We start from the raw sequence: 12098 nt of genomic DNA on the forward strand, positions 1-12098 counted from the left end.
ATATTTGCATTGGACAGATAAGGTCAATACTATTGTAATATAGCTCACAGAGTGGGACAGAAATTAGTGAAGTGAAATATTTTTAATAAAAAAAGTAAAAGTCATGGTGGTTGATCTAAAGTGTTGCTGAGGCTTTTGGAGGTTAACAGGAAGTCCGATGTGTAACCACCTAAACCTGAATTTTGGACATGAAATGCAGAAAGTGTAGGCACAATCGTTGGTACCAGATGATCAGTGTTTTCACTTTGTAGTCAGAGTTTTACTAAACAATCCTGTTTAAACCAGCTTTGGTTCCTTGTTGCTTTACTAATCAAAATGCAGTTTCCAAACCATTTGCTATAGTCTAAACATGGATGAGACTATTATTGACTTATTTTATTAACTTAACTGCATTGATAAGCAATGGAAGGCATAAAGTCTAAAACTGGAAAAGCCTTATCTACTATCTGGATATCCTGGCTACACCGGACAAAAAAGGATTCGCTGATGTTCCCCGAGGCTAAGGACCCCATTATACCCACCACGTGCTGCCTGGCAAACAGAACTGTACTAAAAAGTTGACGTCAAACTGATATCGACTTTGTCAATGTTGTCGTTAGCCGCTGTATTAGACACTCGTGCACCTCTTGATTTTTGTAACCTGGTACGTTATCCTACTTTCTGCCACCTGGTTAAAGACAGCACGATATGATGTCCCTGTGTTAGTGTTGTTGTTGGTCCAGGTTCAACACTGCAAGTGACCAGTCACATTGTTGTGATGTCATAGTTTTGCAATGTGGAAACACCATCGCACCACACACCAAACCCTAACCCTAACCGCCCCTCTATTTTTTCTCGAGTGTACATGGGCAGGTTTTTTTCCATGTTGCAAAACTATGACATCATAACAATGTGATTGGTCACTTGCCATGTTGAACCTGGACCAGCATTTATTACGATAATCCAAAAACAAAGCCCAACACGGGGATATGAGATACAATCGTGTTGGCTTTTACTATTTCACATTTGAAGATGTATCAGTGCTAATGCAGCAGCTATGATGGAGCCATAAGTCAACGGTTTAGCCTCGTCACTGCAACCTGCTTGGTTTTAAAGTGGTGGTAGAGAAAAAAAAAAAGAAAGAAAGGCTTTTGTTGTCAAAATACAATCTAGTTTTATTGAATTTCTGGGCCCCATGAAACACAGAGGTAAACATATAGAAATAAAATGTAAGACTACAACATAACAACAAACTAGGAGAGAAAAATCTCTAAAACTAACAGTGCAACTTGATATTAACCTAAAATGATCATTTTTCTACAGGCAAGCAAGCATCAGTAGTGTGACGTGGGGAAGAAAAAAACCAATCCTAACTTCAAAACACATACAAAACAACATAAAATGAAATGTACAGTACGGACAAGCCAAAAAATGGCGTTTTCTAGATATTCCAGCTTGAAATAAACAGCATGACTGATTGTCAAGCTTAGTCCTCTTAAATCATAATTTACATAAACATTCTTAAATATGACTGTAAGACTGTGAAATAGTGTCCAAACTGCTGTAACCCACTGCCACCAAAGCTCATTTTATTTTGAGGTCTGCAGCGCGTAAAGTAATACATGTAATTCATTCGTTATAACAGATGTGCTGTAGATCATACAAGATGGGAGCTGTATCAGATCTCTCCTGGTATTGCATTTTAAATTGGGTCACGCTCTACTTTGGAACCATCGAGTCCCTGCATTCACAAACTGTATTCCTCAGAGGAAGAAAAGGGGACGGGGGGCCACAAAGGTGTCGACAGTGCCAAGGACATAGGAGACGTACTCGAACAGCAGTTAAGATGCCGCGGTAGAAACAGAGGGATTGCATAGTTCGGCAGCATTGTCTTTCGCAGGTTTTTCTATTGAGCCTCCTAGTTTCCTTTTTAAAAGTACCTGCACAGCCATAAAACCTTGCCCCCCCCCCAATGTGTCACTCCTGTGGCTTGTTAGAATAAGGAGCGAGATGAGAGGTCTATTTTTACAAACGAGGGGGTGAGGAAAAGTGAGACGGAAGGTGAGATTTTATGAGACAGAGGCAGGAGCTGAGTTTGTGTTGTGTTCACTGTGAGCACATTCTCCATCAAAATGCGCCGCGTTATGAAAGTTTCTCAGTGCCTTTTTGGTTTCGAGGGACGACCTTCGCTTAAAGTCAAGATATTTAAAGAAAGGAGGAAAAGAAACATTGAACACAAATTCAGTATTGCTAATCTATTATTATCTTCAAGTCTTTCTACTCGTTTATAAAGAAATTACGCTTTCCCCTACATTGTATGAGTCGGTAGAACTTTCTGTAATTTCTGGAATGAAACTAATATCCTGAAGCAGACATGGCGGGTCAAGCGCTGGCCCACGGAAGGAGGAAAGACACGATAAAAACAATGAGAGAAACAGAGAGAGGTAATGACAGGAGGAGGATAAGAGGAAGAGAGAAGGATGACGGCCACAGAGACGCCAGTTTGGAGCTTTGGGTCACCTCATCTGGACTCTTCTGCTTCTCCACATTCGGCCTGCAGATGATCAGTGGCCTGACCTGTGATATGCTCTCCTGAAAGGCAGACGCAGGAGAGAACTGAGAAAGACCTCAATTTCTCTGTTTGTACTTCATTTTTAGACCCTGAATGAGCAGACTAACTAATTAAAGCAGCAGGGAAGTAATAGTATGAAACCAGAAACCTCTGTGCACTCAGTGAGTCAGAAAGGAGCTAAAGATTTAAGAGTTAGAGCCATAAGTATTTGGATAATTACACTTTTCAGGGGGCAATTTTCTTTCTCTGTACACCAAAAAGTAGATTTAAAATAAACAATCAATATTCAAGACTTTCAACTTTAATTCAGGGGGTTTAACAAAAGTAGTGCATTAACTGCTTTACCAGTTCTATAAACATTAGGTCATATTCCAAAGTTAAAATATAATTGGACAACTGACTGACAAGCAGCAGGCAGCAGGTCGTTATTTCATGACAAATAAAGCAGACATAAAATCTGAATTTTTGTGAATTTCAAATATGAGGTGTCACTGCAAGAGAGGGAGCCCATTATTGGGCTGAAAAACCAAAATAAACCTCCCAAAGAGAAAGAGCAAAAACTTTTGGGGCAGCCAAATCAACAATCTGGTTTGTTCTTATAAAGGAACCAATGATACCAAAAGCAAAAGGCCAGAAGGACCACAGAAGATGACTAAAAGTGCAAGATGGCAGGATTATGGTTAAGAGAAATAACATCACAACATCTAAACAAGTCGAGAACACTCTCAAGCAGGTAGGTGTATCAGTCTCCAATCAAAAGATGCTTTTGTGAATGGAAACAGATGTTTACAATGAGGTGCAAACCACTGATTACAGGCTCAAGCCTCAGAAAACATCTAAAAGAGCCAAGTGTACATATATTTGGACAGACAAAATCAAGACGGACTTTTATCACAATGGTGGACGAAAAGGGGAAAACTTAGCATGTCAAGCACGGTGGAGGCAGTGTTATGACATGGGCACACTGTCCACGTCGTGTTTATTGATGATGTGACTCCTGATAGAAGTGGAGAACGAATTCTGAAGTGCAGACGGGGTTATACTCTCTGCTCAGATTTAACCAAATGCTGCAAGCCTGACTGGACAGTGCTTCAAAGTGTAAATGTATAATGATCCAAAGCAGACTGCAAAAGTTTTTCATGGCAAAGAAATAGAATTTTCTACAGTGACCTGATGTAAACCGAGTGAAACACTCTTTGCCAATACTCAACTAAATGCATACAATTAATGGAAATTTGAATAAAAACCTCTTGAATTAAAGCCGAAGGTCTGCTCCACAATCACATCTTGATTGCTTGATTCTGATTTTTTTTATTTATTTATTCTTACCTCGAGTATGGTTCTGCTGTGTGCTCTGTCAGGACTAAGCCTGAGATTCCATCGATGGGATCTATGGCTTCGCCCGCCATCATCCTCGCTCTCCGTGGTGTCTTGTCGCGCTACTCGAGGACGTTTCCGTCTCCGTGAGCTGATTCGCTGGAGAGAACCAGGCTCCTGGAGTCTGAACAAATTGAGTCAAAGGCACAAGGTCAGAAACAGTAAGGCACAACGCAGCACACTGTGTGAACATGAACGCGTCGGTGACCTGCAGTCTGTATCCTCTATATCCGCATCTGCGTCACTCTCTCCCTGAGGGTCAGATAACACACACTCCTCCTGCAATGGAGCGAAACACAAAAGAAAAAATATATAATACATAACAGAAATAAAGAGGAAGTTAGCAGCCATTAAGCTGGGATAAAATATGACAAATACAAAAGTGTTTTCAATTTTGGAGTTTTTAAACAGAAAGAAACACATAAATCCCGGTGACTCATCACAGACTAACACAGTTTGTGAAACCAAAAACCACTTGATGATGGCATTTGTCTGTGTGAGTGTGCTAATGCGTCACTTTTTTATATTACCACCATTGTTATTAAGCATGAATCAGCTCACACCTCTATCCATAACGTGACTAATGAAGTCAGAGAGTATTTATATCCCAACAGTACCAGTCTTTTGACCTCTTTCTGTCATACACACACACATATATATATATATATATATATATATATATATATATATATATATATATATATATATATATATATATATATATATATATATATATATATATATATATATATATATATATATATATATATATATATATATATATATATATATATATATATATATATATATATATATATATATATATATATATATATATATATATATATATATATATATATATATATATATATATATATATATATATATATATATATATATATATATATATATATACACACACACACATATATATATATATATGAAGGTCAAACTATAAACTATACTGCTTAACAGGGATTTCAGACAACTCAAAAATCATTGATTTGTCTAAAAGTTCCTTTTCCAGAACAAAAAGTATATCACTGAATACTAAACTGTGTATTATACTAACAAGAACTACTGCCACTCTGTACTGAAAATATAAATTTTGCATTTAAAAAAAAAAACAATTAACTATTAACATAATGTGCTGTGTGTTTTTATCTCTGGTGTATAAGTGCCAAAAAATGCCGTTTCTGTAATGGCCACTTGAGGCTGAGTCCAAAAGCAAGTCACCACAGCGCCCACAGCGTATGTTAAAATGGCTAATTTTGCAACACAACTATACATTAGTTGTGTCCAAATTCATGGGCTGCATCCTCCCGAGGACCTGGCCTTCGCGGTCTATGTGGGCCGGGTCCTCAGAAGGTCGGGTAGGCCGGAAGTAAACGGCTGTGAAATTGGACGGTCTAGCCTTCTGATTAGCGTCACCGCTGTCTCGGTGGAGTTTAATAAACTCGGCCTTCTGCTCCTTGCTATCTAACAGGACACTGGTGCAAATTCTCGACCATCTCACACTTCTGTTTAATCAGTTTTCTGTTTGACGTTTATTCAGCTGTGTGAGAACCAAGGAGGAACCCACCCGGGGATTAATAAAGTTTTATTTAATTTAATCTAATAACTTTAATCTCAGCCAAACCGATTTACTCACGAACAAATAAAACACTGAAAAAAGCCAAACAACATTTTTAGGTTGTCTAAGTGACTTATATATTATGTTTAACCTGGGTAGTGAAAGTCCGCAGTGATCTGAAAATGATGTGCCGGGAGTTGTGCCGTTCTCGGCAGCTTCAGTGACCCTCGAGCTCTCGGCTAGCTATCAAGCTGGTGGGTAACAGACGTCTCTGAAAACGTCGAAGCACTTTTGCAAATATGTGATATCTTGATAAACCGAACAGATATCTGAAGTTTACACACCCACATTCTCGCCTGAAAATATGTTAAAAGTTTAATTTGTGATCCAGAAAGATTAATAAGAGTAATTTTAAAACTTAGTAGCAGCCGCCATTGCCGGAAACTGGACTTTGGCTGGACCGCGCTATGAATTCTGGGATATGGTGGGCCACGAAGGACACACCTGACCCATCCTTCAAATTTGGGGAAAAGGAGGACGCATTTGTTGGCTGCATTCGGAGGAGTCTACGAATTTGGACAGCCTTCGGCGCGTCGCTGTGACGTAATCGGTCTACAAATGCGTCCTCAGGAGGAGGCAGCCCATGAATTTACTCACGAACAAATAAAACACTGAAAAAGCCAAACAATAACATTTTTAGGTTGTCTAAGTGACTTATATATTATGTTTAACCTGAGTAGCGAAAGTCCGCGGTGATCTGAAAATGATGTGCCGGGAGTTGTGCCGTTCTCGGCGGCTCTAGTGACCCTCGTTAACACGTTAGCACCGTCCTGCCCCACGCACAGGGCGATCCACGATAACTCGCTAATGGAGATTAATTGCTGTGTTAACCGTTAATGCGGTTATGCCGTTAATGTCATTTTAACGAGATTAACGCTGACAGCACAATTTTTATTTACATGTTAGAACAGATGCACTCTGCTAAACAAGCTAGCTAGTTCAGGCTAGTTTTAAGTTCAGGCTACAGTAAACGGATAAAGACATTTTATTAAATGATTTCATTATATTTGACTTGTTTGTTAAAGTGCTCATGTGGGATATTGTTTCATGTAAGGGTAGCTAGCATCATCACCATCAATTCAGGAAAACTGTATCACAAATCATACTTGTTGGTTTTCACTAGTCTGCAGCATCACCCACCTCACTGATTAAAATAATTGCGGTGCTTATTTCCATTTTGATACGTATTAGCCAATTATACTGAGTTGTGCAAAAGTCTGGAGTCCCTCCTAATTTGAATATTTTGCTTTAAGGAGCCAGAATTTCTTTTAATTTTTTAAAGTGGTCTTGAGCAATAGTATTCCAGCCTTTCTGGAGGTCTTCCAAAGTTTTTCTTTGGTACACAGGCTGCTTTTTCCCCTCTTTCTGTCAGTCCAGTGGCTAACACTTTGGTATTCACAGCCTGTCACAAAACACAAAACTTGTTCCCATTTGTGAAATCTGTGCAAGATGCCAAAGAAAATAAGCTATTTGTGCACCAAAAAGGGTATTCCCAAAGAGCTATTACCCAAACACCTGGCATAACACTGCATGTGTCCTTTAAAAAAAGTCTGTGGAAGCTAGACAAATGGAGAACAGAAGAAGTGTCTGGCCTGAAAATCTAACTACAGCAAGAGCCGAACTGAAAAACAATAGCAACAGGTCAGATGGAGTGAGGGATCCAATTTTTTTAATGATTTTTATTTTTTTTGAGGAAGTCAGGAGACAGAAGCATAAGTGAGCGTGTATGTAGCAAGGTGGAGGCTCCATCATGGCTTGGTGTTACATTTCAGCCAGTGGTGTTGGAGATCTTGGTCTAGGACAAAGAAGAACTTTGAATGTCCTTCAAGAAGCCTGGAGAACTATTCCAAAAATAAATTACAGAAAGACTGTCTAAGAGATTTCAAGCTGCGTTGAAGAATAAAGGTTGTACCAAATATTGACTTTCAAGCTCTGTTTTTGATTTATATGTTGTATTTACCTGTAAGTTGGAGCATGTTTCAGTTATTGAGTATTTGAAATATGACAAAATATAAAGACATCAGGGCTGGCTCAAGACTTTTGCACAGTGCTGTATATCAGTTAGCAATAAATGGTCCAACCCTAGTTTTAAGATACCGAAAATCCTTTTTGAAAATGTCTATCAGTGGCATCAGCATCAATCATCTGGCCTAAGTGAACCCTGGTATTACTCATGTACTGCTCAAATGCTGGAATCTTAAAAGCCTATAAAAATGCCAGCTGCCTGCCAGGAAATCAACACAAATATCAAAAGTCTTATAACGTGTTACATATCCAGACTCCACATACAGCGCTCTGCAACAGCATTAAGAAGCTGCACACAGAGCACTGTCATAAAGACACGCACACATATGCTACACATTACCTCTGTGCCGTATCCCTCAGAGTACCTGGTTACCATCACTTTGTTTTTTCCACAGCGTTCACACAGCCGCGTGTCCTGAGAACAGAAACCAGGAAGAGAGACAGACCTACTGATTAGATTCAGACCTTGAAAAAAAACAAAACGAAAATCTAACACGTGATTCGTCGATATCTGTGACCAGGTACTTTAAAATAAAACAGGGCAGCGACAAAGATGCAGAGAGGTCGTCGGGAAGCATTTAGAGCCTGATTACAGATGAAGAAACACTCTCAGATCTGAGCGGGTTGAGCGACGGCCACAGACACTTAAGTGGAAAGCCTGAGCACTCACCGGCGTAGGCGTGTGTGCTTCTGAATAAAGTGTACAGGGACCGGCCTCGCACAGACACGCTACATCTACCTCTCTGCAACTCGCCCCCATCTGAGACAGAGAGACAAAGACAGGGAGGATAAACAACTGTGATCTGTTGACTTGATGAAGCTTCTGGTCCCTTTTATCTTTAGACAGCAGCATTATGACAGAGATAAAGGAAAGGAGTAAGAAGCTTGTACAAACTTACATAAGGTACAGCAATATCACTGTCACATGACCTGGGATGAGCCTGGCTGTTGGTTATCACTGGCAAAAGTTTTAATCTCTGTCAACAGTTCAGAGGAGAGATTTCTGGCTTTTGACATTATCTGCCTAATCACTTAAAAATGCTTGACTGCCAAGTGCTGAACACTGGAGTTATTAAAAGGTAAAAAAAAATAACACAATTAAGTCAGAAAATGGAGATATTACCTGTTCAGCAACTGGATCTGTGGGTTCCTTCGGTTACCTTTTGTGTCAACTGCAGCCTACTTTAGAGCCACATGCAGATTTAAGAGGTATGCCGGTAGCAGGTATAAATAAACAGCCTCACCTCACAGTCATTGCCGGACGTCTCTCCAAAGGTAAAGAGGCCGTGGGAGTCGGATTCCCTCCGCAACATGACCTCTGACCTGGCTCACGCACTCACATAGACCTGCTGGGACGCACAAACAGCATACAGTCAAGTTCAAAGCTTGTCATCACTCGCAATTAACCGTGAACACCTTGTACTCGGTGTCTTCTGATGCAGATATTTAGCAGAATGACTAAAAGTAGTTACCCTATTCCTGATTTCTCAGGGTTTGTTTTTTGCATATTTGTCACATTTACATGTTTCAGAGCATCAAACTAATTCTAATATTAGACAAAGATAACCAGAATAAATGCAAAATGCAGGTTTTAAATGATGATTTTATCTATTAAGAGGAAACAAGTTCTCCAAACCTACATGGCCCTGTGTGAAAAGTAAAAGCTGGTGTTCCACCTTTGGCATCAAGAACTGCATTCGAGTGTTTGTGATAACGGGCAGCGAGTCTTTCACATCACTGTGGAGGAGTTTTTCCCCCTCTTATTAGCAGTATTTGTTTAATTCAGCCACATCGGAAGGTTTCTGAGCGTTTAAGGTCATGCCAAGCGCCCCAATCCTGATCTGAAGCTGGACTTTGACTGGGTCACTTCAAAACCTTCAGATGGGCTTTTTTGAGCCACGGGTGGACTTGCTGGTGTGTTTCGGTTGTTTGTCCTGCTGCAAAACATGAGGTTCTGGGCACAAACTGATAGCTGGACATTCTCTGTTGGGATTTTCTGGTAGAGAGCAGAATTCATGGTTCCATCAGTTGCAATAAGTCGTCCTGAAGCAGCAGAGCAGCCTTGACCATCACACTACCACCACCATGTCTGACTTTTGGTATGATGTTCGTTTCATGAATTGCTGTGTTAGTTTTTTGCAGATGTAACTGGACTCAAACCTTCGAAAAAGTGCTGCTTCTGTCTCGTCAGTCCACACAGTATTTTCCCAGAACTCTTCGGAATCATCAAGATGTTTTTTGGTAAAAGTGAGACCTGCCTTTGTGTTCTTTTTGGTCAGAAGTGGTTTTCTCCTTGACCTCTCCCATGCAATCTGATTTTTAACCAGTCTCTTTCTTATTGTTGAATCATGAACTCTGACCTTAACTGAGGCAGGTGAGGCCTGCGGTTCTTTAATGTTGTTCTGCGGTCTTTTGTGACTTCCTGGATGAGTCGTCCGGGTGATCTTGGAGTAATTTTGGTAGGCCACTCCTGGGAAGGTTCACCACTGTTCAACTGTTCTCGAGTCCCAAAACCTTAAAAATGCCTTTGTAACTGTTTCCAGACTGACAGATTTCAATGACTTTGTTTATCAGCTGTTTCTTTAGATCAGGACCATGATGTGTTGCTTTTTGAGATCTGAGCCTGCTTCATTTTGTCAGACAGCTGAAGTGATTTCTTGATTCAGCAGGTCTGGCAGTAGCTAATGAACCTGAACATGATTTAACAAAGTGGGGCAATTAGTTTTGCACACAGGGGTTGGACAGCTTTATTTTTACTTTTATAAATAAAGTCATCATTTAAAAAAACTCACATTTTTTAATTTAATCAGTTATCACCGTGTAATATTAAAATGTGTTTGATGATCTAAAACAAGTAAGCGTGACAAATAAGGGGGAAAAAATCAGAAAGAGGGTAAATGCATTTTCACAGCACTGCAGACATTCTAAAAGTGAGCAACAATAAGTAGCAGCATTATACATTTATATATTTTCCAGCTAAAAATACAAACATAAATCACTTAAAATTTCTTCTATTTTTAGCATGTATTTGTTTAATGAGGACCTTTAATTAAATGACTTTTATTTCTTTAAAAAACAGTAATAATTCAGTCATAGTTGGGTCAACTAACAGCCTGGAAAACCGTGAAGTGTTGTGCTTTGAGTGAATCAGTGAGGAGATAAATGCGTTATTTGGCTACAAACTTGGTGTTACAGGGGTGTGCAAATATGACGCTGTCTTTACTACGCAAACCGCGAGCTTGTGCTATCAGAGATGTGTCATCACGGCACCTCACTGTAAAATCCGTCCAGCAGTGTCCGCACTCCCATTACGTAATAACACGGCAATCAACGTTAGCGAGCCGGGGAAGTTTTCCATAAAGATACGGGGAAACACGCCGTCAGCGTTTAAAGCTTTTTATTTTTTTTTAACAAACAAGAATTCAAACATCAGCTACAATTTTCAATTAAAAAATATCGCGAAATAAACTAAATGAATTACAAGTAAAAAGCAGTAATTTAGAAAAGAATGGAGTGACCCGTCTCACCTCAAACGCATCCTGTCCGAAACCGCGGAATAAAGCCATGGACGGTGGTCGTAGTTGTGTATTTAGAGGATGAGCAGCAGGACGCGGCGGTGTTTGTCATTGTGGCGCGGGGAAGCCATGAGCTCGCGCTGCTTGTGAGTGTTTGACATTGTAGCAAATCCTCCGTGTGATGTCAGCGCCAGCGATGACGGGCAGCTACGGTCCGGGAAGCGCGTGCTCACTGGGATACCGAACGTTCCCAAAACAACGCGGGAGCGCGGAGGAGCAGCAGCACATAACAGGGATTTCCGTCCGGTGCTTTCAAAATAAATGCCTTTGAAGATAACGATTGCGTGACTTTTTTTTTTGTCCCACTCATAAATTTGAAAATGATGAATCCGTGGACGGAATACTAAAAAAAACAGGTGTGAACGTTTCCTGAGACAAAACGTAAATCCAGTTGTTGAAAAAATGGTTTCAAAATATTACAAAGTATATCTTGAGAAACCCCCTGAAAATTGCATTTTTGCCGCCGTTTCAGCTTCCTAACTAAATTACACGTAAAATATAAATAGCAAAATAGGTATTATTGGATTTTTTTTAATTTTATTGCTTGTTGTTTTAGTTTTTTTCATAAAATTTTGATGACGTTTCACAAACATTTTTTACTATCCATAAGTCACAATTTCACGTTCGATGTCTTAAAATTTCGACTAACTCTGTGAGAATTTTTTTTTCCAATGGTAAAACAAGCTTTCATACATTTTTATTGGATTTGATCACATTCAAAACTTGAAAGCCCACAATATCATCATGTATGTAGTGTATTTTAGATATTTTTAAAGAGGGGCATTGTGCCTTTTCACTGTTTCTTACACCAACTATGAACAGCACATCGCTATATTAATGAACTACCAAATAAAACCGAAAACTGGATACACATGCAGTTCATACAGGGAATTAATTGCATGTTAACATCTTAATTATTATCAACAGGTATGTTGCC

At 39.6% G+C, this 12098-nt stretch overlaps 1 protein-coding gene across 7 annotated transcripts; it reads right to left on the reverse strand.

Moving 5' to 3' along the window:
* Positions 1–1134: 1134 nt before the first annotated feature.
* On the reverse strand, positions 1135–11373 carry si:ch211-63p21.1. Of its 7 annotated transcripts, none has more exons than XM_031726846.2 (8): positions 11114–11373; positions 8831–8935; positions 8486–8563; positions 8257–8346; positions 7927–8001; positions 4137–4207; positions 3881–4052; positions 1135–2571 (listed from the first exon to the last, which is right to left on the reverse strand). In XM_031726846.2, exons 2-8 carry the CDS (start codon positions 8897–8899, stop codon positions 2362–2364), a joined length of 765 nt encoding a protein of 254 aa, XP_031582706.1. In that variant the 5' UTR covers positions 8900–8935; positions 11114–11373; the 3' UTR covers positions 1135–2361. The 7 variants fall into 7 exon arrangements, with proteins under 7 accessions (XP_031582706.1, XP_031582705.1, XP_031582709.1 ...); XM_031726845.2 differs by having other exon boundaries at positions 8831–8932; positions 11114–11372; XM_031726849.2 differs by having other exon boundaries at positions 8710–8932; positions 11114–11370.
* Between the last annotated feature and the right edge of the window lie 725 nt (positions 11374–12098).

Source organism: Oreochromis aureus, linkage group 3 (assembly GCF_013358895.1).
Source record: "Oreochromis aureus strain Israel breed Guangdong linkage group 3, ZZ_aureus, whole genome shotgun sequence".
Taxonomy (NCBI): Eukaryota; Metazoa; Chordata; class Actinopteri; order Cichliformes; family Cichlidae; genus Oreochromis; species Oreochromis aureus.